The following is a 25,138-nucleotide window of genomic DNA, read 5'->3' on the forward strand; positions in this document are numbered from 1 at the left end:
AACTTGTTAGAAACACAAAATCTCAAGCTCCACCCCAGACCTTGAGAACCAGGAAACACCGGGAGTAGGCCCAGTGATGTGTTTGCACACAGGCTGCTGATGATGCTATTGCACGCTCACATTTGAGACCCCTGGATTAAGACCTGTAAGAACAAAGTATGAGGCTGACTGTGCTATGTCAGGTCTACCCCTCCACTCCCTGCATAGACAGAACTCTCTGTATTTGTCCAACACTTCAGCATTCATAAAGCATTTACTTATACAACACCTGATTTTAAGCCTATCTGCAACCTTGTAAAATAGGTATGACTCCCATTTTCCAGAGGAAAAAATAGGCTAACAGATGCTAACTACACTCCCTAAGGGCACCCACACTCTGCTCCCCTCACAGCCAAGGCTCATCCTGCTTTTGCATATAAACTTTCCTTGTGCAGGAGCATTCAGACAGATATGGAAGCAACGGACAGACTTCACCAGCTGCTGCCTGCTCAGCACTGGAGTCAAACCCAGTATTTCTAGGGCAAGTGATGTTGAGGCATAGTTTGGAGGTGAGGGAGTGCTTTCAGACTAAAGACACTATAGGAGGATGATAAAGAGCACATTTTAACATTGTGAAAGGAACACTGAAAATGTCCTAATCCTGGTCAAAGTTACTTCTGCTCTCCAGACGCAAAACAAAGCAGAATTCTTTGGTCCAAGAGCACTGATCCTCCATGTCTCCTCACCTTAGTCTCTCCCAGAGACACAAACCTGCATGGTCTTCATGAGTCTTTAATTTTTAATTTTTTTTCCTGTATTTTTCTGCAGCTAGAAATGGGGAGAGACAGTCAGACAGACTCCCGCATGCGCCCGACCAGGATCCACCCAGCACACCCACCAGGGGCGACGCTCTGCCCACCAGGGGGCGATGCTCTGCCCCTCCGGGGCATCACTCTGCCACGACCAGAGCCACTCTAGCGCCTAGGGCAGAGGACAAGGAGCCATCCCCAGCGCCTGGGCCATCTTTGCTCCAATGGAGCCTCGGCTGCGGGAGGGGAAGAGAGAGACAGAGAGGAAGGAGGGGGGGGTGGAGAAGCAAATGGGCACTTCTCCCATGTGCCCTGGCCGGGAATCAAACCCGGGTCCCCCGCACACCAGGCCGACGCTCTACCGCTGAGCCAACCAGCCAGGGCCCTTCATGAGTCTTTATAATCATGATTTATTCCTTTGAGTTAAGGAGTTTATTAATTATTAAATTAATAATTAACCATTAAAATGCAAATACCCAAAAAGGGATATTATGATCATTATTAAGTAAGAAGACTTCAGTAAAACATTGTCATATCAATGCTACTCCTAGAATTATACTGTGCACAATCTTCATAACCATACACAGCAGCCCAGAAACAAATCTTTTTTTATTTTTTTTTATTTTTTTAAATTTTTTTTGTATTTTTCTGAAGTTGGAAACAGGGAGGCAGACAGACTCCCACATGTGCCCAACTAAGATCCACCTGGCATGCCCACCAAGGGGTGATGCTCTGCCCATCTGGGGCATTGCTCTGCTGCAACTAGAGCCATTCTAGCACCTGAGGCAGAGGCCATAGAGCCATCGTCAGTGCCCGGGCCAACTTTGCTCCAATGGAGCCTTGGCTGCAGGAGGGGAAGGGAGAGACAGAGAGGAAGGAGAGGGGGAGGGGTGGAGAAGCTGATGGGTGCTTCTCCTGTGTGCCCTGGCCAGGATTTGAACCCCGGGACTCCTGCACACCAGGTTGATGCTCTACCACTGAGCCAACTGGCCAGGGCCTTCAAATCTTTTTTTAAAAAAATCTGACAGCCAGGAGAAACCAAGATGGCAGTAGAGTAGGCAGATACACAGACTCCCAGCTCACACCACCAAACTGGATTACAAATTAATTTAGGAACAATCAGCATGAAAAACCAACTTTGGACTAAAAGAACAGGTTCCAAAAACCAAGGAACAAAGAAGAAGCCACACTGAGTCTGGTAGGGAGTGTGGAAGCATGTTGAGGGCTCCCCTGCTTTCAGGAGCAAAGGGGGGGGATGAGGCTGAAAGCCCAGAAGGGCTCTCATTATAAGGAGAAGAGCAGAAAATATCACTCACAGCCACTTGCTTGAAGACCTGAGAACAAGGTGGCCTGAGAGGACTGCCTTGTCTTCCAAAAGGAAAGGGGGGAGAGGGAGACAGATGGTGATGGGCAGAGGAATGCATGAGATGATGTGAGAAGCTGACTTATCCAATGCAGAAGCGGCCATAGCTGGGGGAGGGGTTGATCCCTCCACACAGCAAAAGCTTAAAGTGGTTCTGGGTGACCCACCTCCAGAAAGCTCTCCAGCTCCAATCAGCACAAAAAGACACAGCTGAAAACAGAAAGTGGGGAGGGGGAGCAGTAACTCAGGTCTCCATGGAGATCTGAGATACACCTCCCCCTACTGAAGCTGAGAAAGCACCCCACCACCAGACAGTAGCTGGCAGAGTCTCAGAGGTTACACCACTACATTCCTGGATACACTTTCAAAATAAGTCCCCTGCTGAGATCAGTAAACAAGATTACCACCGAGTTAAGAAAACTGAGAACAAAACAAACAAATCAAGACTTCAAAGCGGCTCTACTAGGCAAAAAGACCACAACTGAAAACAGAGAAAAATGGGAAGGCAGAGAAGCATAAGTCATATGCTTCAACAAGATAAATCCTCAGAAAAAGTCCTGGATGAATCAGAAGTAATCAAATTACCGGATGCAGAGTATAAAATAATGATTATTAGGATGTTTATGGATCTCAAAGATACAATGGATGGACTTAATGAACACCTCAATAAAGAAATTGTATGCATGAAAAAGGACATGGAAGTCATAAAGAACCAGACAGAAATGACAAACACAATATCAGAAATGAAGACTACACTTGAAGGAATTAAAAGCAGGCTGGATGAAGCAGAGGATCGAATCAGCAACTTAGAGGACAAGATAAGTGAAAGCATGAAAGCAGAAAAGCATAAAGAAAAGAGGATTTAAAAGTCTGAGGAAACTCTAAGAGAGCTCTGTGACAACATGAGGAGAAATTACATCCCCATCATTGGGGTTCCTGAAGGAGAAAAGAAAGAACAAGGATTAGAGAAGCTCTTTGAAGAAATTATAGCTGAAAATTTTCCTAAATTAATGCAGCAAAGAGTCACACAAGTTCAAGAAGCAGAGAGAACCCCATTAAAAAATAACCCAAAGAGGCCCACATCAAGACATATCATAATCAAAATACCAAAGCTAAGAGATAAAGAAAGAATATTAAAAACTGTAAGAGAAAAACAGTCAATCACCTACAAAGGAACACCCATAAGGATGACATCCAACTTCTCAACAGAAACAATTGAGGCCAGAAGGGATTGGCAAGAAATATTCAAAGTAATGCAGAACAAGAACCTACAACCAAGACTTCTTTATCCAGCAAGACCATTGTTTGAAATTGAAAAAGAAATAAAAAGCTTCCCAGACCAAAAAAAAAAAAAAATTCAATGAACTCATCACAACCAAACCAATGCTGCAAGAAATGTTAAGAGGCCTTCTGTAGACAGAACAAAGAAGGAAATATATATATAAAGAGGAATATAGATTTTTTAAAAATGGCAATAAACAACTACATATCAATAATAACCTTAAATGTAAATGGATTAAATGCTCCAATTAAAAGACAAAGGGGAGGATGATGTCAGAGTAATGGCCGGGTAGGAAGCGATACCGATAAATCTCCCCCAAAACTCAACAAGATCTTCAACCAGAAACAGAAAAACCTATACTTGGAGCCTCCAGATGCTTCACTGGAGGTATGGTAAAGTGAAAAATTGGGTCACACCCAAAGGTATGGTCGAGTGAAAAATTGGCTAAACATATAACCAAACCCCGAAGGAAATAGGGAGTAAGAAATGCTCCGCCTTCCTCACTAACCTAAACAGGGCGGCTTTCTCTGGTAACTGTGAATATAGAAACTGAGGTGGGCAAAGGGGGTGAATAGATCCAGGCCGTGGCACAAACGGCCAAACCAGGCTGTGGCACGGAGATCCAAGCCGAGAGAAAACTGATCCTGTGGCAACCCGGGCAATATAAGCTAACACTCGCGCCAAACCCAAACAAAGAAAGACAAGCGGGGCAGCCATTTTACCCGGTCTCCTGGTCGGTGCGTAGTTAGTGGGCGAGAGATTTCTTCCTAAGCCCCGAGAGTGGGTGCCCGTGTTACCCCACAGAGAGGCAGAGTCAGAGACCTTTCTGTGGGCCAAAAGCAGAATCTCTGGGCAGCCCCAGTGCCCTGGGAAAACCACGCATGGGAGGGAGTGAGAACTAATTCCAACGGTGGAAATTTTCCATGCTGGTGGGGGTTTCACTCAGAGGGAAATGTGGCCGGCCTCATATCCTGATCTGCACGCGCAGATAGTGAATGAGAGATTCCTCCAAGTGCCTCGGCAGTGCGCGCCCGTGTTATCACACAGAGGGGCAGAGTCAGGGGCCCTTGTGTGGGCAAAAGCGGTATCTCGGGCTGCCCCAGCGCCTTGCAAAAGCCGCGCACAGGGACGGAGCGAGACTCAATTCCAACGCTGCAACTTTTCTATGCGGTTGGGGGTTTCACTCAGAGCGTGAGACTGCTGGCCGGATATCCTGGTCTGCGCACGCAGATATGAATGAGAGTTTCCTCCAAGCGCCCCAGAAGTGGGCGCCTGCCTGTGTTACCGGACAGAGTGGCAGAGCCAGAGGTCTTTGAGTGGGCGGAAAGCCTGCCTGATTATGCTAGCAGCTCTGACTGAGCCTCACCCAGAGCCCTGTGCTGAGTGGGAATAGAGTGGGGAGTTGCCAGCTCTTTGAGCCTCTTACTATCCAGGCAGAGGCAGCAGCAACCCCATACCTGGATTATCAGGCTGCTAATTGAGGAAGGAAAGACTAGGAGAAAAGCTCCAGGAACACGGACTCTCTCACTGTCGGAGCCTATAAATGCTAATGAGCCTCAACTGCCAACGAGACTAAAGCACAATACATGACATTGCCATAGAGACTTATCAACTGCAAACCTCTACCTGAGCGTGCCAAAGGGGCAGAACCCGGGGTACAGAGTCACCAACCAGGAAGAGGGAGAGAAAAGAAAAAGCAAGAAGATAACCTCTCAAAATCAAGAATAATCTGCAGACTTTATAACCTATCCCATTTTATTATATTTGTTCGTTTGTTTCTCTTATCTTCATTCTTGATACTTTTTTTCCTCCTCCAATTTGGCCGATTAACTCTCTGCCGGTCTTACTCTCTCCTCTCCTTGAACTACACTACCCATAAGTGTTACATCTCTCATTATCTTTTCTCTCCTCTTCCTTTCTCTCTATGAGGGTTGCACTCCAAAACCCTTAACTCTCTCTCTCTCTCTCTCTCTCTCTCTCTCCTTCCTTTTTTCTTCTTTTAGTGGTTCCCTCTTTTTTTCTCTCTCTCTCTTTCTTTTCTCCCTCTATATTAGTTTCTTCCTTTCTCCTTTACATCTCTTCTCATTCAAACCTCAATAACAAACAAATTATCTTATCTGGGACTCAAACTTATGTTTGTGGCATTTTGGGGGGTTTTTACTTCACCTTTTTAACTCACTAGCAGTGCTCCCATCCCTGGCTCTCCATTTTATCTAGTTCTTGTTCCACTAAATACAATAATAATTTTTTAATTTGTCCCCCCATTTTTCTGTTTTCCTCTTATTCCTCTCATCATAACTCTTAGTCAACCAACACCTAAAAGCAAATCATTTTATTCTTGACCCAAATTTTTTCCTTATTTGCTTTTTGTGGGTCCATACGCTCTTTTTTTTTCTTTTTTCTTTTTTTTTCTCTTTTTTTGCCCTTTTATTACTTTTCCCCAATTCAGGCCCTCCATCACAGGCATTGTTTGTTATAATTCACAGTTCACCACAAGATTTTCTCAAGAAAGAGGGGAGAGAAGAGGAAAGGAAAAAAGGAGGGGGGAAATAATTTCCTTTTTTAAAAATTTTTATTTTATTTTATTTTTCTTTATTTCATTATTAATTTTTTTAAAAAAAAAACTCTTTTCGATTTTTTATTTTTTTATTTATTTTTTATTTTTTTTAACTTTTTATTCTTTATTAAATCTCATTAATACTATCAACAAAACCACCCTCAGATGCCATTAAGGAAGAGAAAATCGAATATCATGGATACAAAAGAAAGAGAGGTAACACAGCTAGATGAGGAAAAATCTATGGAGAAAAAATTTAATATATTGGAAACCTTGGGGCTAAATGACAGAGAATTCAAGATAGAAATCCTAAAAATCCTCCGAGATATACAAGAAAACACAGAAAGGCAATTTAGGGAGCTCAGAAAACAACTCAATGAACACAAAGAATATATGTCCAAGGAAATTGAAACTATAAAAACAAATCAAACAGAGATGAAAAACTCAATTCACGAGCTGAAAAACGAAGTAACAAGCTTAGCTAATAGAACAGGTCAGATAGAAGAGAGGATTAGTGAAATAGAAGACAAGCAACTTGAGGCACAACAGAGAGAAGAAGAAAGAGACTCAAAAATTAAAAAAAATGAGATAGCCCTACAAGTATTATCTGACTCCATCAAAAAGAATAACATAAAAATAATAGGTATATCAGAGGGAGAAGAGAGAGAAAATGGAATGGAGAACATACTCAAACAAATAATAGATGAGAACTTCCCAAGCCTGTGGAAAGAACTAAAGCCTCAAGTTCAAGAAGCAAACAGAACTCCGAGTTTTCTTAACCCCAACAAACCTACTCCAAGGCATATCATAATGAAATTGACACAAACCAACAGCAAAGAAAAAATTCTCAAGGCAGCCAGGGAAAAGAAGAATACAACATATAAAGGAAGGCCCGTTAGATTATCATCAGATTTCTCAGCAGAAACTCTACAAGCTAGAAGAGAGTGGACCCCAATATTTAAAGTCCTGAAAGAGAGGAACTTTCAGCCACAAATACTATACCCATCAAAGTTATCCTTCAAATATGAAGGAGAAATAAAAACATTCACAGATACAGAAAAGATGAGGGAATTTATCATCAGAAAACGCCCACTCCAGGAATTACTAAAGGGGGTTCTCCAATCAGATACAAAGAACAAAAAAAAAATAGAGCCACAAGTAAAAGCTCCAAGAAGAACACAATAAAACCAAATTTAAACTGTGACAACAACAAAAAGAAAGAGGGGGAGAAGATGGAGATTAACAGTAGCAAAGGACAATGGAGTGCAAAAGTACTCACAAAATAGTTCACTACAATGAACAGGGTAGGGACCCTTTTCATTACTCAAAGGTAACCACCATTGAAAAAACCACCACAGAAGCACATGAGATAAAAAAGATAGCAACAGAGGAAAGATGTATGGAATACAACCAAATAAAAACAAAAGATAGAAAAACGAAAGAGAAGGATCAAACAAGACACAAAACTAACAGAAAGCAAGATATAAAATGGCAATAGGGAACTCACAAGTATCAATAATTACACTAAATGTAAACGGATTAAACTCACCAATAAAAAGGCACAGAGTAGCAGAATGGATTAAAAAAGAAAATCCAACTGTATGCTGCCTACAGGAAACTCATCTAAGTAACAAGGATAAAAACAAATTCAAAGTGAAAGGCTGGAAAACAATACTCCAAGCAAATAACATCCAAAAAAAAAAGCAGGTGTAGCAATACTCATATTGGATAATGCTGACTACAAGATAGGAAAAGTACTCAGAGACAAAAATGGCCATTTCATAATGGCTAAGGGGACACTGAATCAAGAAGACATAACAATTCTTAATATATATACACCAAACCCAAGGAGCACCAAAATATTTAAGACAGCTACTTATTGATCTTAAAACAAAAACTGACAAAAATACAATCATATTTGGAGACCTCAATACACCGCTGACGGCTCTAGATCGGTCATCCAAACAGAGAATCAACAAAGACATAGTGGCCTTAAACAAAACACTAGAGCACCTGGATATGATAGACATCTACAGGACATTTCATCCCAAAGTGACTGAGTATACATTTTCTCCAGTGTACATGGATCATTCTCAAGAATTGACCATATGTTGGGCCACAAAAACAACATCAGCAAATTCAGAAAAATTGAAGTTGTACCAAGCATATTTTCTGATCATAAAGCCTTGAAACTAGAATTCAACTGCAAAAAAGAGGAAAAAAATCCCACAAAAATGTGGAAACTAAACAACATACTTTTACAAAATGAATGGGTCAAAGAAGAAATAAGTGCAGAGATCAAAAGATATATACAGACAAATGAAAATGACAATACGACATATCAGAATCTATGGGATGCAGCAAAAGCAGTGATAAGAGGGAAGTTCATATCACTTCAGGCATATATGAACAAACAAGAGAGAGCCCAAGTGAACCACTTAACTTCACACCTTAAGGAACTAGAAAAAGAAGAACAAAAACAACCCAAAACCAGCCGAAGAAAGGAGATAATAAAAATCAGAGCAGAAATAAATGAATTAGAGAACAGAAAAACTATTGAAAAAATTAATAGAACAAGGAGCTGGTTCTTTGAAAAGATCAACAAAATTGACAAACCCTTGGCAAGACTTACCAAGGAAAAAGAGAAAGAACTCATATAAACAAAATCCAAAATGAAAGAGGAGAAATCACCACGGACACTGTAGATATACAAAGAATTATTATAGAATACTATGAAAAACTTTATGCCACTAAATTCAACAACCTAGAAGAAATGGATAAATTCCTAGAACAATACAACCTTCCTAGACTGAGTCAAGAAGAAGCAGAAAACCTAAACAGACCTATCAGTAGAGAAGAAATAGAAAAAACCATTAAAAACCTCCCCCAAAATAAAAGTCCAGGCCCTGACGGCTATACCAGCGAATTTTATCAAACATTCAAAGAGGACTTGGTTCCTATTCTACTCAAAGTCTTCCAAAAAATTGAAGAAGAAGCAATACTTCCAAACACATTTTATGAGGCCAACATAACCCTCATACCAAAACCAGGCAAGGATGGCACAAAAAAAGAAAACTACAGACCAATATCTCTAATGAATACAGATGCTAAAATACTAAACAAAATACTAGCAAATCGAATACAACAACATATTAAAAAAATAATACATCATGATCAAGTGGGATTCATCCCAGAATCTCAAGGATGGTTCAACATATGCAAAACGGTTAACGTAATACACCATATCAACAAAACAAAGAACAAAAACCACATGATCTTATCAATAGACGCAGAAAAGGCTTTCGATAAAATACAACACAATTTTATGTTTAAGACTCTCAACAAAATGGGTATAGAAGGAAAATATCTCAACATGATAAAGGCCATATATGATAAACCATCAGCTAACATCATATTAAATGGCACTAAACTGAAGGCTTTCCCCCTTAAATCAGGAACAAGACAGGGTTGTCCACTCTCTCCACTCTTATTTAATGTGGTACTAGAGGTTCTAGCCAGAGCAATCAGACAAGACAAAGAAATAAAAGGCATCCATATCGGAAAAGAAGAAGTAAAGGTATCACTTTTTGCAGATGATATGATCCTATACATCGAAAACCCCAAAGAATCCACAAAAAGACTACTAGAAACAATAAGCCAATACAGTAAGGTCGCAGAATACAAAATTAACATACAGAAGTCAATAGCCTTTCTATATGCCAACAATGACACAACTGAGAAGGAACTCAAAAGAATAATCCCCTTCACGATTGCAACAAAAAAAATAAAATACTTAGGAATAAACATAACAAAGAATGTAAAGGACTTATATAATGAAAACTATAAACCATTGTTAAGGGAAATCGAAAAAGATATAATGAGATGGAAGAATATACCTTGTTCTTGGCTAGGAAGAATAAATATAATCAAGATGGCTATATTACCCAAAGCAATATACAAATTTAATGCAATTCCCATCAAAATTCCAATGACGTTTTTAAAGAAATAGAGCAAAAAATCATCAGATTTATATGGAACTATAAAAAACCCCAAATAGCCAAAGCAATCCTAAAGAAAAAGAATGAAGCTGGGGGCATTACAATACCTGACTTCAAACTATATTATAGGGCCACGACAATCAAAACAGCATGATATTGGCAGAAAAATAGACACTCAGACCAATGGAACAGAATAGAAAGTCCAGAAATAAAACCACAAATATATAGTCAAATAATTTTTGATAAAGGGGCCAACAACACACAATGGAGAAAAGAAAGCCTCTTCAATAAATGGTGCTGGGAAAACTGGAAAGCCACGTGCAAAAGAATGAAACTGGACTACAGTCTCTCTCCCTGTACAAAAATTAACTCAAAATGGATCAAAGATCTAAACATAAGACCTGAAACAATAAAGTACATAGAAGAAGACATAGGTACTCAACTCATGGACCTGGGTTTTAAAGAGCATTTTATGAATTTGACTCCACAGGCAAGGGAAGTGAAGGCAAAAATTAATGAATGGGACTACATCAGACTAAGAAGTTTTTGCTCAGCAAGAGAAACTGATAACAAAATAAACAGAAAGCCAACTAAATTGGAAATGATATTTTCAAACAACAGCTCAGATAAGGGCCTAATATCCAAAATATACAAAGAACTCATAAAACTCAACAACAAACAAACAATCCAATAAAAAAAATGGGAAGAGGATATGAATAGACACTTCTCCCAAGAAGAAATACAAATGGCCAACAGATATATGAAAAGATGCTCATCTTCTTTAGCTATTAGAGAAATGCAAATCAAAATGGCAATGAGATACCACCTCACACCTGTTCGATTAGCTATTATTAGCAAGACAGGTAATAGCAAATGTTGGAGAGGCTGTGGAGAAAAAGGAACCCTCATACACTGTTGGTGGGAATGTAAAGTAGTACAACCATTATGGAAGAAAGTATGGTGGTTCCTCAAAAAACTGAAAATAGAACTACCTTATGACCCAGCAATCCCTCTACTGGGTATATATCCCAAAACCTCAGAAACATTGATACGTAAAGACACATGCAGCCCCATGTTCATTGCAGCATTGTTCACAGTGGCCAGGACATGGAAACAACCAAAAAGCCCATCAATAGATGACTGGATAAAGAAGATGTGGCACATATACACTATGGAATACTACTCAGCCATAAGAAATGATGACATCGGAACATTTATAGCAAAATGGTGGGATCTTGATAACATGATACGAAGCGAAATAAGTAAATCAGAAAAAACCAGGAACTGCATTATTCCATACGTAGGTGGGACATAAAAGTGAAACTAAGAGACATTGATAAGAGTGTGGTGGTTACGGGGGGGAGGGGGGAATGGGAAAGGGAAAGGGGGTGGGGAAGGGCACAAAGAAAACAAGATAGAAGGTGACAGAGGACAATCTGACTTTGGGTGGTGGGTATGCAACATAATTGAACGACAAGATAATCTGGACTTGTTATCTTTGAATATATGTATCCTGATTTATTGATGTCACCCCATTAAAAAAATAAAATTATTAAAAAAAAAAAGACAAAGGGTAGCTGCATGGATAAGAAAACAGGACCAGTACATATGCTGTCTATAAGAGACCCACCTCAAAACAAAAGATACACATAGACTGAAAGTAAAAGGATGGAAAAAAATATTTCATGAAAATGAAAACAAAAAGCTGGGGTAGCAATACTTATATCTGACAAAATAGACTTTAAAACAAAGACTATAGTAAAGGATAAAAAGGTCACTACATAATGATAAAGGGAGCAATCCAACAGGAAGAGACAACCATTATAAATATCTAAGTACTTAATATAGGAGCACCTAAATATATAAAGCAGATTATGATGGACATAAAGGGAAAGATCAACAGCAATACTATAATAGTAGAGGATTTCAATACCCCACTAACATCAATGGATAGATTCTCAAGAAAGAAAATTAACAAAGAAACAGCAGAATTAAGGGACACACTAGATCAACTAAATTTAATAGATATATTCAGAATCTTTCTCCCTAAAGCAGCAGAATATACATTCTTTTCAAGTGCACATGGTACATTCTTTAGGATAGACCACATATTAGAACATAAAACAAGTCTCAACAAATTTAAGAAGATTGTAACCATATCAAGCATCTTCTCTGACCACAGTGGCATGAAACTAGAAATCAACTACAATAGAAAAACTAAAAAATAATCAAACACTTGGAAACTAAACAGCATGTTATTAAATAACAAATGGATCAACAGTGAAATCAAGGAAGAAATCAAAAATTTTCTTGAAACAAATGAAAATGAGCATACAACTCAAAATCTGTGGGACACAGCAAAAGCAGGTCTGAGAGGGAAGTTCATAGCATTACAGGCAAACCTTAAGAAGCTAGAAAAAGCTCAAATAAACAATTTAATCCTGCAACTAAAAGAACTAGTAAAAGAACAGCAAGTAAAACCTAGAGGAAGTAGAAGGAAGGAAATAATAAAGATTAGAGTGGAAATAAATGACATAGAGACTAAAAAAAAATACAGAGGATCAATAAAACCAAGAGCTGGTTCTTTGAAAAAATAAACAAGATCAATGAACCCTTAGCCAGGCTCACCAAGAAAAAAGAGAAAGGACTCAAATAAATAAAATTAGAAATGAGGGTGGAGAAGTAACAATGGACACAACAGAATACAAAGGATTGTAAGAAAATACTATGAAGAACTGTATGCCAAAAAATTAGACAACCTAGAGGCCCTGGCCAGTTGGCTCAGTGGTAGAGCATTGGCCTGGCATGCAGAAGTCCCAGGTTCGATTCCCAGCCAGGGCACACAGGAGAAGCACTCATCTGCCTCTCCACCCCTCCCCCTCTCCTTCCTCCCTGTTTCTCTCTTCCCCTCCCACAACCAAGACTCCATTGGAGCAAAGTTGGCCCAGGCGCTGAGGATGGCTCTATGGCCTCTGCCTCAGGCGCTAGAATGGCTCTGGTTGCAACAGAGTGACACCCCAGATGGGTGAAGCATCACCCCTTGGTGGGCATGCTGGGTGGATCCCAGTCGGGCGCATGCAGAAGTCTGTCTGACTGCCTCCCCGTTTCCAACTTCAAAAAAAAAAAATAGACAACCTAGGTGAAATGGGCAAATTCCTTGAAAACTACAATCTTTCAAAAATCAATTTGGAAGAATCAGAAAACCTAAATGGACCAAATACAACAAATGAGATTGATACAGTTATCAAAAAACTCCCAACAAACAAAAGCCCTGGACCAGATGGCTTCACAGGCTAATTCTATCAAACATTCAAAGAAGAACTAACTCCTATCCTTCTCAAGCTATTTCAAAAACTTCAAGAGGAGGGAAAATTTCCAAGTTCCTTTTATGAGGTGAGCATAATTCTGGTTCCAAAACCAGGCAAAGACAACACAAAGAAAGAAAACTATAGACCAATATCTCTGATGAATTTAGGTGCTAAAATTCTCAACAAAATATTAGCAAACTGGATCTAGCAATACATGAAAAAAAGCATACATTGTGATCAAGTGGGATTTATTCTTGGGAGGCAAGGCTGGTACAATATTTGCAAATCAATCAATGTGATTCATCATATAAACAAAAGGAAGGACAAAAACCACATGATAATATCAGTAGATGCAGAAAAAGCATTCAATAAAATCCAGCACCCATTTATGATCAAAACTCTCAGCAAAGTGGGATTACAGGGAACATACCTCAACATACCTCAACTACAATAGAAAAACTAAAAAATAATCAAACAGGCCCACAGCCAACATCATACTCAATGGGCAAAAGTTAAAAGCTATCCTCTTAAGATCAGGAACAAGGCAGGGGTGCTCCCTTTCACCACTCTTATTCCGTATAGTTCTGGAAGTTCTAGCCACAGCAATTAGACAAGAAGAAGAAATAAAAGGCATCCATCCAAATTAGCAAAGAAGAAGTAAAACTATGATTATTTGCTGAAGATATGATACTGTACATAGAAAACTCTAAAGTCACAGTCAAAAAACTGCTGGACCTTATAAATTAATTCAGCAAGGTGGTAGGATATAAAATTAATACTTGAAAATCAGAGGCATATTTATACACCAACAATGATCTGGCTGAAAGAGAAATTAAGAAAACAGTCTCCTTCACTATTGCAAAAAGTAAATAAATAAAGTACCTAGGAATAAATTTTTTCACATTTTTTTAATTTTAATGTGGTAACATTGATAAATCAGGGTACATATGTTCAGAGAAAACATCTCCAGATTATTTTGACATTTGATTATGTTGCATACCCCCCACCCAGAGTCAAATTGTCTTCCGTCACCTTCTATCTGTTTTTCTTTGTACCCCTCCCCTCCCCCCACCCCCTCTCTCTCCTTCCTCACCCCCCCCATTATCATCACATTCTCGTCCATGTCTCTGAGTCTCGTTTTTATGTCCCATCTATGTATGGATTCATATAGTTCTTAGTTTTTTCTGATTTACTTATTTCACTCCATATAATGTTATCAAGGTCCACTGTTGGTACATATATACTATGGAATACTAGCCATAAGAAATGATGACATCAGGTCATTTACAATAACATGGATGGACCTAGCAGTAAATTTAACCAAGGAGGTTAAAGACTTGTACTTGGAAAATTATAAAATATTGATAAAAGAAATCAAAGAAGATACAAACAAGTGGAAGCATATACCATGTTAATGGCTAGGAAGAATAAACATCATTAAAATGTCCATATTGCCTGACCTGTGGTGGCACAGTGGATAAAGCGTCAACCTGGAAATGCTGAGGTTGCCGGTTCAAAACCCTGGGCTTGCCTGGTCAAGGCACATATGGGAGTTGATGCTTCCTGCTCCTCCCTCCCCCTTCTCTATAATAAAAAATAAATAAAATATTTTTTAAAAAATGTCCAAATTACCCAAAGCAATTTATAAATTCAATGAAATTCCTATGAAAATACCAAGGACATACGTCAAAGATATAGAACAAACATTCCAAAAATTCCTATGGAACCAAAAAAGAACACAAATAGCCTCAGCAATTTTGAAAAAGAAGAATAAAGTGGGTGATATCACACTTCCTGATATCAAGTTATACTACAAGGTCATTGTACTCAAAACAGCCTGGTACTGGCATAAGAACAGGCATATAGATCAATGGAACAGAACAGAGAACCCAGAAATAAACCCGCACTTTTATGAACAATTGATATTTGATAAGGGTGGTAATAGCATACAATGGAATAAAGACAGTCGGTCTCTTTAACAAATGCTGTTGGGAAAATTGGACAGCTACCTGCAAAAAAATGAAACTAGACCACCAACTTACACTAGTCACAAAAATAAACTCAAAATGAATAAAAGACTTAAATGTAAGTCATGAAACCATAAGCATCCTAGAGGAAAACATAGGCAATAAGCTCTCCGACATCACTCGCAGCAATATATTTGCTGATTTATCTCCACGTGCAAGAGAAATAAAAGACAGGATAAATGGGACTATATCAAACTAAAAAACTTTTGCACAGCTAAAGACAATATGAGCAAAATAAAAAGGCAAATCACACAATGGGAGAACATATTTGACAATACGTCTGATAAGGGATTAATAACCAAAATTTATAAAGAACTTGTAAAACTCAACGCCAGGAAGACAAACAATCCAATAAAAAAATGGGCCCTGGCCAGTTGGCTTAGCGGTAGAGCGTCGGCCTGGCGTGCAGGGGACCCCGGTTCAATTCCCAGCCAGGGCACATAGGAGAAGCGCCCATTTGCTTCTCCACCCCCCCTCCTTCCTCTCTGTCTCTCTCTTCCCCTCCCGCAGCCAAGGCTCCATTGGAGCAAAGATGGCCCGGGCGCTGGGGATGGCTCCTTGGCCTCTGCCCCAGGCACTAGAGTGGCTCTGGTCACGGCAGAGCGACGCCCCGGAGGGGCAGAGCATCACATCCTGGTGGGCAGAGTGTCGCCCCTGGTGGGCGTGCCAGGTGGATCCCGGTCGGCGCATGTGGGAGTCTAACTGTCTCTCTCCGTTTCCAGCTTCAGAAAAAAAAAAAAAAAGGACAAAAGAAATGAATAGATACTTCTCCAAAGAGGACCTACAGATGGCCAATAGGCATATGAAAAAAATGCTCAACATCACTAATCATTAGAGAAATGCAAATTAAAACCACAATGAGATATCACCTCACACCAGTCAGAATGATGCTCATCAACAAAACAACACAGAATAAGTGCTGGCGAGGATGTGGAGAAAAGGGAACCCTCCTGCACCGCTGGTGGGAATGCAGACTGGTGCAGCCACTGTGGAAAACAGTATGGAGATTCCTCAAAAAACTGAAAATCAAACTGCCTTTTGAAATGGAAGAAAAAATCATCAGATTTATATGGAACTATGAAAAACCCCGAATAGCCAAAGCAATCCTAAAGAAAAAGAATGAAGCTGGGGGCATTACAATACCTGACTTTTAAACTATATTATAGGGCCACGACAATCGAAACAGCATGGTATTGGCAGAAAAATAGACACTCAGCCCAATGGAACAGAATAGAAAGCCCAGAAATAAAACCACATATATATAGTCAAATAATCTTTGATAAAGGGGCCAACAACACACAATGGAGAAAAGAAAGCCTCTTCAACAAATGGTGTTGGGAAAACTGGAAAGCCACATGCAAAAGAATGAAACTCGACTACAGCCTGTCCCCGTGTACTAAAATTAATTCAAAATAGATCAAAGACCTAAATATAAGACCTGAAACAATAAAGTACATAGAAGAAGACATAGGTATTAAACTCATGGACCTGGGTTTTAAAGAACATTTTATGAACTTGACTCCAATGGCAAGAGAAGTGAAGTCAAAGATAAATGAATGGGACTACATCAGAATAAAAAGTTTTTGCTCAGCAAGAGAAACTGATATCAAAATAAACAGAAAGCCAACTAAATGGGAAATGATATTTTCAAACAACAGCTCAGATAAGGGCCTAATATCCAAAATTTACAAAGAACTCATAAAACTCAACAACAAACAAACAAACAACCCAATAAAAAATGGGAAGAGGACATGAACAGACACTTCTCCCAAGAAGAAATACAAATGGCCAACAGATATATGAAAAGATGCTCATCTTCATTAGTTATTAGAGAAATGCAAATCAAAACTACAATGAGATACCACCTCACCCCTGTTAGATTAGCTATTATCAACAAGACGGGTAATAGCAAATGTTGGAGAGGCTGCGGAGAAAAGGGAACTCTCATCCACTGTTGTTGGGACTGTAAAGTAGTACTACCATTATGGAAGAAAGTATGGTGGTTCCTCAAAAAACTGCAAATAGAACTACCTTATGACCCAGCAATCCCTCTACTGGGTATATACCCCAAAACCTCAGAAACATTGATACGTAAAGACACATGTAGCCCCATGTTCATTGCAGCACTGTTCACAGTGGCCAAGACATGGAAACAACCAAAAAGCCCTTCAATAGAAGACTGGATAAAGAAGATGTGGCACATATACACTATGGAATACTACTCAGCCATAAGAAATGATGACATCAGATCATTTACAGCAAAATGGTGGGATCTTGATAACATTATACGGAGTGAAATAAGTCAATCGGAAAAAAACAAGAACTACATGATTCCATACAGTGGTGGAACATAAAAACGAGACTAAGAGACATGAACAAGAGTGTGGTGGTTACCAGGGGTGGAGGGAGGGAGGACGCAGCAGGGGGGAGGGGGAGGGGCACAGAGAAAACTAGACAGAGGGTGACGGAGGACAATCTGACTCTGGGTGAGGGGTATGCAACATAATTTAATGACAAGATAACCTAGACATGTTTTCTTTGAATATATGTACCCTGATTTATTAATGTCATCCCATTAACATTAATAAAAATTTATAAAAAAAACAAAACAAAACAAAAAAAACAAACTGCCTTTTGACCCAGCCATCTCACTTGTAGGAATGTATCCCAAGAACACCACATCAACGATTCAAAAGGAGAAGTGCACCCCCGTGTTTATGGCAGCATTGCTTACAATAGCCAAGATCTGGAAACAGCCCCAGTGTCTGTCAGTAGATGATGGATTAAAAAGCAGTGGTACATATACACAATAGAATACTATGGGGCCATAAAAAAGAAGGAAATATTACTTTTTGCGACAACATGGATGAACCTGGAAACTATTATGTTAAATGAAATAAGCCAGGCAGAGAAAGAAAAATATCATATGGCCTCACTCATATGAGGAATCCGACGAACAGTATGAACTGGGGAGCGTAATAGAGACAGAGGTGGGATCAAAGGATCCAGAAGGAAAGCGGACAGAAGGAAAGGGAATGATAGGGTGACAGGATGGGATGAGAGCAGAAAAACAAATCCTGGAGGGAAGGGGTGCGTTATGGGGAGGGGAACAGGGGGATGTACTGGGGAACATGGGGGAGGGGAGGATGTATTCGTGGGGACACTAGAATCTATGTAAACACAATAAATTAATAATAAAAAAAGAAGACTATAGAAAAAAAGTCTGACAGCCATCACTAAGCATTGCCCCTCACCCTCCTGCTAGGAGCAGAGCACAGACACAGGGAAGTGAAGTCTCAAATGCAGATCCTGCTTTCGAAGGGAATGGCAAAAGCAATCAGGAAGCTAGCACCTTTGGATGAAGAGGTCTGAGTCTAGAGATGAAGACACCAGACCAAAAAAAGAAGGAGACCTACTGTGCATGAGTTTGATCCTGCTCCAGGCAGCCCAAAGATTCATTGGCAAACTAAGTCCTCATTTACAGCCTGCGCTGAACTCCGTGACCTGAGCTCCCGCAGAAGGACCAGTGCCCCAGGCTCCCAGGAACAGACATAGGGATGCCAACGGTGCATCTACAGGCAGAACCAGAGCAGTCCTAGCTACTGGGCTCCACAGACCTCACCCATATTCCTCGGGGTCACTCACCAATCTCCACAACAATAGCCTGTAGTTTTTCCAGTGTCCGGCTGATGAGCACAACATCGAGACCTTGTCTTGCTAGCTGGGGGTTGGAAAACCAAAACAGACAATGATGATTAATAGAGAGAAAGGTCTGAATTTTGAATAAGGGCATCACCCTCTTGGTTGCAAGGTGACGTGACTTGAATGTGGCAAAGGTTTCTGGGTTATGAGTGAAACAACCATACTGGGTCAAGCTAAATGTGAGATAATCATAGTAGTAGTGTGTGTGTGTGTGTGTGTGTGTGTGTGTGTGTGTGTGTGTGTGTGTTTATAACGTGCCAGGAACTATTCTACATTTCCTTTGGTTTCCTTTTGGCATTCACAATTTGAATGCCCTCTTATCTGAACCACCTGGGGTCGAATGTGTGCTGGAAATCAATTTTTGGAGGATGTTATAATTTCTGTAACAGGCTCCAGGGCAGCACCCCTTAATAAAAAATAATTTTTTAAAAACCATATTTCTGCAGCAACTTTTTGAGCTGCTTCCTGTTCACAAGGATGTTTTTCTTGTTCACTTTACTCATGGACCTGAGCTCTTTGTCCCTGTTCCCTGGATCCCAAAAGAACTGAAAGTAGAACAGGGAACCGGAGGGTAAGTGGATGCTCTCGAGATCAGCGAGGAATGTCCTTCGGAATACATCCTGCCTAGACTCTTGGGGCCGAGTGATGCAGTCCGGAAGTGGTATGCATTAAATTGCACAGGGGACATGTAAACTCGGTGTGCTGGGAGTCACACTAAAAATGCTACACATGAGGAAAATTAGAGCTTTTTCTGAAGACAAAAGAAAAAAACAATTTTCATGTAGAAATTGATAACATTTGAGTTAGTGACAAAGGATCCAGTTAATTAAGATCTTTCTCTATGGGTTTTTTGGGGGTTTTTTGTATTTTTCTGAAGCTGGAAACGGGGAGAGACAGTCAGACTTCCGCATGCGCCTGACCAGGATCCACCCGGCACGCCCACCAGGGGCAAAGCTCTGCCCACCAGGGGGCGATGCTCTGCCCCTCCAGGGCGTCGCTCTGCCGAGACCAGAGCCACTCTAGCGCCTGGGGCAGAGGCCAAGGAGCCATCCCCAGCACCTGGGCCATCTTTGCTCCAATGGAGCCTTGGCTGCGGGAGGGGAAGAGAGAGACAGAGAGGAAGGGGGGGGGTCTCTATGGTTTTTATTAAATAATTTATACTGTTATTTTTTTAATTGTCGTAAAATGCACATGACAGACAATTTCCCACATTAACAAATATATGGATGTTTCATGAAGTTGTACATCACCCTTGCACAGGGCCTAAGCTAATCTCTAGATCATTCCAGTTTTAGTATATATGTTGCCAAAGCAGGCACTATGCCAGTATTTTAATAAAGAATTACATAGTGTAGAAAATACATAAATTTTTTAAAGAATTGCCCAAATGCCCTGTACCATCACAAATACAATTGCAGCTATTTTTACATCTCTGGCCAATATTTTTTTTCCAGAGACAGAGAGAGAGTCAGAGAGAAGGATAGACAGGGACAGACAGGAACGAAGAGGTGAGAATCATCAATCATTAGTTTTTCATTTCTCATTGCGACACCTTAGTTGTTCATTGATTGCTTTCTCATATGTGCCTTGACCGCAAGCCTTCAGCAGATCCAGTAACCCCTTGCTCAAGCCAGCAACCTTGGGTCCAAGCTGGTGAGTTTTTGCTCAAACCAGATGAGCCCGTGCTCAAGCTGGCGACCTCGAAGTCTTGAACCTGGGTCCTCGGCATCCCAGTCCGATGCTCTATTCATTGCACCACTGCCTGGTCAGGCTCTGGCGAATATATATATATATATATATTTTTTTTTTTTTTTTTTTTTTTTTTTTACAGAGGCAGAGATAGACAGGGACAGACAGACAGGAACGGAGAGAGATGAGAAGCATCAATCATCAGTTTCTCGTTGCGCGTTGCAACTTCTTAGTTGTTCATTGATTGCTTTCTCACATGTGCCTTGACCGTGGGTCTTCAGCAGACCGAGTAACCCCCTGCTGGAGCCAGCGACCTTGGGTCTAAGCTAGTGAGCTCTTTGCTCAAGCCAGATGAGCCCGCGCTCAAGCTGGCGACCTCAGGGTCTCGAACCTGGGTCCTTCCGCATCCCAGTCCGACGCTCTATCCACTGCGCCACCACCTGGTCAGGCTGGCCAATATTTTATATTAACAAACTTTTCAACTTTTTCCAACCTAATGGTCAATGATATATCCCTTTATTTTTTAATTTGCATGTTTCTAATTAACAGTGAGGCTGAGTATCTTTTTTTTATATATGTTTATGTGTGAAATACCAAGTTTATTTCTTTTTTTTAATTTTTTATCCCTCACCCAAAGAGTTTATTTCTTTTGCCTATTCTTCAGCTGGTTATTTGTCATTTTCTTATAAATTTATGAGTTTGCATGTGTTCTGAGTATTAACTATTTGCCTACTATATATGTAGCAAGCATTTTGTTTGTTTGTTTGTTTATGCTGTCTTGGCATACATGATACATTAATATTAATATTAATGTTATCAAGTTTGTGAATATTTTCCTTAGGGTTTTTTTTTCCATTATGATTTTCCCTAACCCCAAGGATATAAATAGGTTTTCTTATAATCTTTTATAATTTGTTTTGTTGTTGATTTTTGAAAATAATGTGAGATTGAAATCCTTTAGCATAGTTTTTTTTTCAAAATAGGTGGCTAATTGTCTCAATAACATTTTTGAATTTGTACATTTTTCTCTGATTTGAAATGCTAACTTAGTCACATGCAAATTATTCACAGCTGTAGGGTCTGTTTCTGGTCTATCTGACCTGTCTCAATGACCTACTGGTTAACTTGTATGCCACTGTCACTTCTGATTTAATCATAAGCTTATAATAGGCTTTTGTATCTGATGTCTGATAGAGGAAGTCCCTACCATTTATTATTCTCTTTCAAAACATTTTATCTTTCTTTGCAATTTTCCAGATAAAATTGTATGTTTTTAAAAATATTATACTAAAATTAGAGATATTTAGCAGGGAAGTTACATCATAGCAGGAATCAGTTGTCTCATCCATAAATATGGTAGCCATTTATTCAGATTTTATACATTCTTCTATACACTTTTAAAAGTTTCTTCACGTAAATCTTAAAAATTTCTTGTTAATGTGTTAACATGGTTCTGAGATTAATTAGTTAGGATACAGTTAGTTGCTGTAACAAATAACTCCAAATTGTAGTGGTTTAGCACAATGAAGTTTGGGGTTTTCATCCTATATAACAGACTGTATTTCAATCACTCAAGGCCCACAGTTAAGAAAGGCATTGTCACTTGCAACACTAAGTTTCTAAGACTGCCCTGGACATTGACAGCCAGCCAGTGCAAAGATTACAAGAGGGTGGAAGAGATGGCCTGAGGTAACCACCTTGACCAAGAAGTGGCACACATCATTTTTGCTTGATATCATTGGCAAAATTAGTCCCATAGTCCCACATAGATGTAAGGGAATCTGGGACATTCCCTGGCTGGGCAGCCACTTATGAGCTGCAATTCTATACCAATAAGAGAAAGAGTTGGGGTCTGGGAGGATGTTAAGTTACTCTTAGCACCAATATCTTAAGTTTATTTGTTGTCATTGTGAATTAAATTATTATGGAAAGAAGAAGAAACTCAAGAATTAAATACCTAGGTTTAATTCTTGTTTCCACCTCTTGTACTTGTGTACATAAGTTACTCAACTTGATCCTTTGAGTTCTTCATCGGCAACCCAAGGACATCAATAAACCTACTTTATAGACTTGTTCTGAGATTAAATTAGAAATTACATTAAAAAGTTCATGACACAGAACCTGTCATATTGAAAGCTTCAGATGGTATTAGTTATTTCTTCTATGTATTCTAATTTTTAATTTGGAACTCTATTCAACTACTTAGATAAAAATTCTTTGATGCATTTTAATAGTTCATTCATCAGTGTTTGGCTTTTCATCATGAATAGTAATATATACTACAAAGCAAAGTTTGTCCCTTCATTTTCAATATTTGCATACTTCTGGCTTCATGATCTTGAGTAACACCTCCTGCACAACCTTAAGAAAAGATACTGCCTATTCCCTACTATACTGAGAACACTTAATGTTTCTCAATCCGAAGCATGATGTTTCCAGTACTTCTGGAATACGTCATTTCTAAGTTTAAGAACATCTTTATCCATTCATTTTTTTTCTAAAGTATATCATATTGTTCCTTTTTTTTTTCTTTTTAAATGAGAGGAATGGTGAGACAGATTGCCGCATGTGCCGGGACCTGGATCCACCCAGCAACCTGTCTGAGCTGATGTTTGAATCAATGGAGCTATCATCAGCACCTAGAGCCACTGGCTGTGGAAGAAAAGAGGAAGAGAAGAGGGAGAGGGAAGGGGAGAGAAGCAGATGGTCACTTCTCTTGTGTGGAATCAAACCCAGGATGTCTGTACACCAGGCCGACGCTCTATCCATTGAGCCAATCAGCCAGAGCCTAAAATATTTATTAGATTTTTGGATTCAGTTTGCTAATATTTAAGTTGGATCCTAATGCTTGCATACTACTTTGTCAATATACAAAAGTCTACTGCTTTCCTATATTCCAATGAACTACAGAAAATGAGCTGGGGAAAAAATTCTTTTATGATTGCAAAACAATAAAATAAAATACTTAGAAATAAACTTACCAAAGGATGTGAAGGGCCTATATTCTGAACACTACAAAACATTATTAAAAGAAAATGAAAAAGACACATTGAAATGGAAAAGTATTTCATGTTCATGGATTGGAAAAATCAACATAGTTAAAATGACCATATTACCCAAAGCAATATATATATTTAATGCAATCCTCATCAAAATCCTAATGTCATTTTTTTATAACCATGTTTTATTTGTTTTGCTTATACCATCAGAACTGAAACTACTGACTGTCACTTCCCTAAAATAGGGAAATCAATCTAAAACACATAGTGGTGCTTTTCAAAAGATAGCAATTTAAAAGGGTGGTAGCAGCAGGTGATTGATATCCTTATCTTTTAAAAACCTTCAGTCTGCAGGGAAACACATGACCAAGAGTGTTATGATTATCCATTATAGGTTTTCATCAGTACCTATACCAATTTAGGTGACAATATAGCAAGAACCAAGGATTAGCAATAGACAATGAGCATCATAAGGAATGACATATACCAATCCTTAATGAAGTCATTGTCAAAGAAAATGTTATGTGTTCAAAAGGTATCTAAATACTTCACATTAAGTACAGAAGCAGTCATCCAGATTACATCCCGTATTTGTTGCCTATTTTTCAAAAAGTGCCAATCAGAGCCGAATTTTGCATTTTGGCTTTGTCTTATACAGTATCAGCTGTTAAAAAGCAATTTACATGTGTTTTTAACCACAGTCATTTGGCCAGAAGATGAACAGTGCTGTGTCAAAGCTGGAAGCCAGCCTTATATGTGTGATTAAGCACCCATGCATAATTTGGTATGCATCTAAATGTTCAGTGTTCCAATTTAACTGGAAAAGCTGTGAAATGCAGTTTTTCTGCCAAACCACATTCATCCTTCCATCTTCCTTTCAAGGGAAATATTTTTATAAATTACCATTGAATAATGTTAGGGCTGATTTGTAGATTTTATCCAATGTCAAAAGTCAATCTTGCTTTTTCCAAGCCCTAATGTCATTTTTTAAAGTAATGGAACAAAAAAATCAGCTGGTTTGTATGGAACCATAAAAAACCCCGAATAGCAAAAGCAATCCAGAGGAAAAAAATGAAACCAGAGATAGTTATCACACTACCTGCCTTCAAATTATACTACAGAGCCATGATATTCAAAACAGCATGGTAATGACAGAAAAACAGGCATATAGACTGATGGAACAGAGAGATCCCAAAAATAAAACCACATATAGATGGCTAAATATTCTTTGACAAAGGAACCAAAATCACACAATGGAGAAAAAAAAGCCTCTTCAATAAATGGTGCTTGGAAAATTGGAAAGCCACATGCAAAAGAATGAAACTCGACTACACCTTGTCCCCATGCACAAAAATTAATTCAAAATGGAACAAAGACCTAAATATAAGATCTGAAACAATACATTACAAAGAAGAAAACATAGGT

At 39.2% G+C, this 25,138-nt stretch overlaps 1 protein-coding gene across 1 annotated transcript in view; it reads right to left on the reverse strand.

Moving 5' to 3' along the window:
- Positions 1-25,138, reverse strand: part of LOC136322271 (17-beta-hydroxysteroid dehydrogenase type 3-like) — a 53,276-nt gene that overhangs the window by 18,012 nt on the left and 10,126 nt on the right. Inside the window, 1 exon segment of the mRNA XM_066254372.1 lies at positions 18,969-19,044. Within this exon segment, the coding sequence (XP_066110469.1) occupies positions 18,969-19,044 (76 nt within the window).

Source organism: Saccopteryx bilineata, chromosome 2 (genome assembly GCF_036850765.1).
Source record: "Saccopteryx bilineata isolate mSacBil1 chromosome 2, mSacBil1_pri_phased_curated, whole genome shotgun sequence".
Taxonomy (NCBI): Eukaryota; Metazoa; Chordata; class Mammalia; order Chiroptera; family Emballonuridae; genus Saccopteryx; species Saccopteryx bilineata.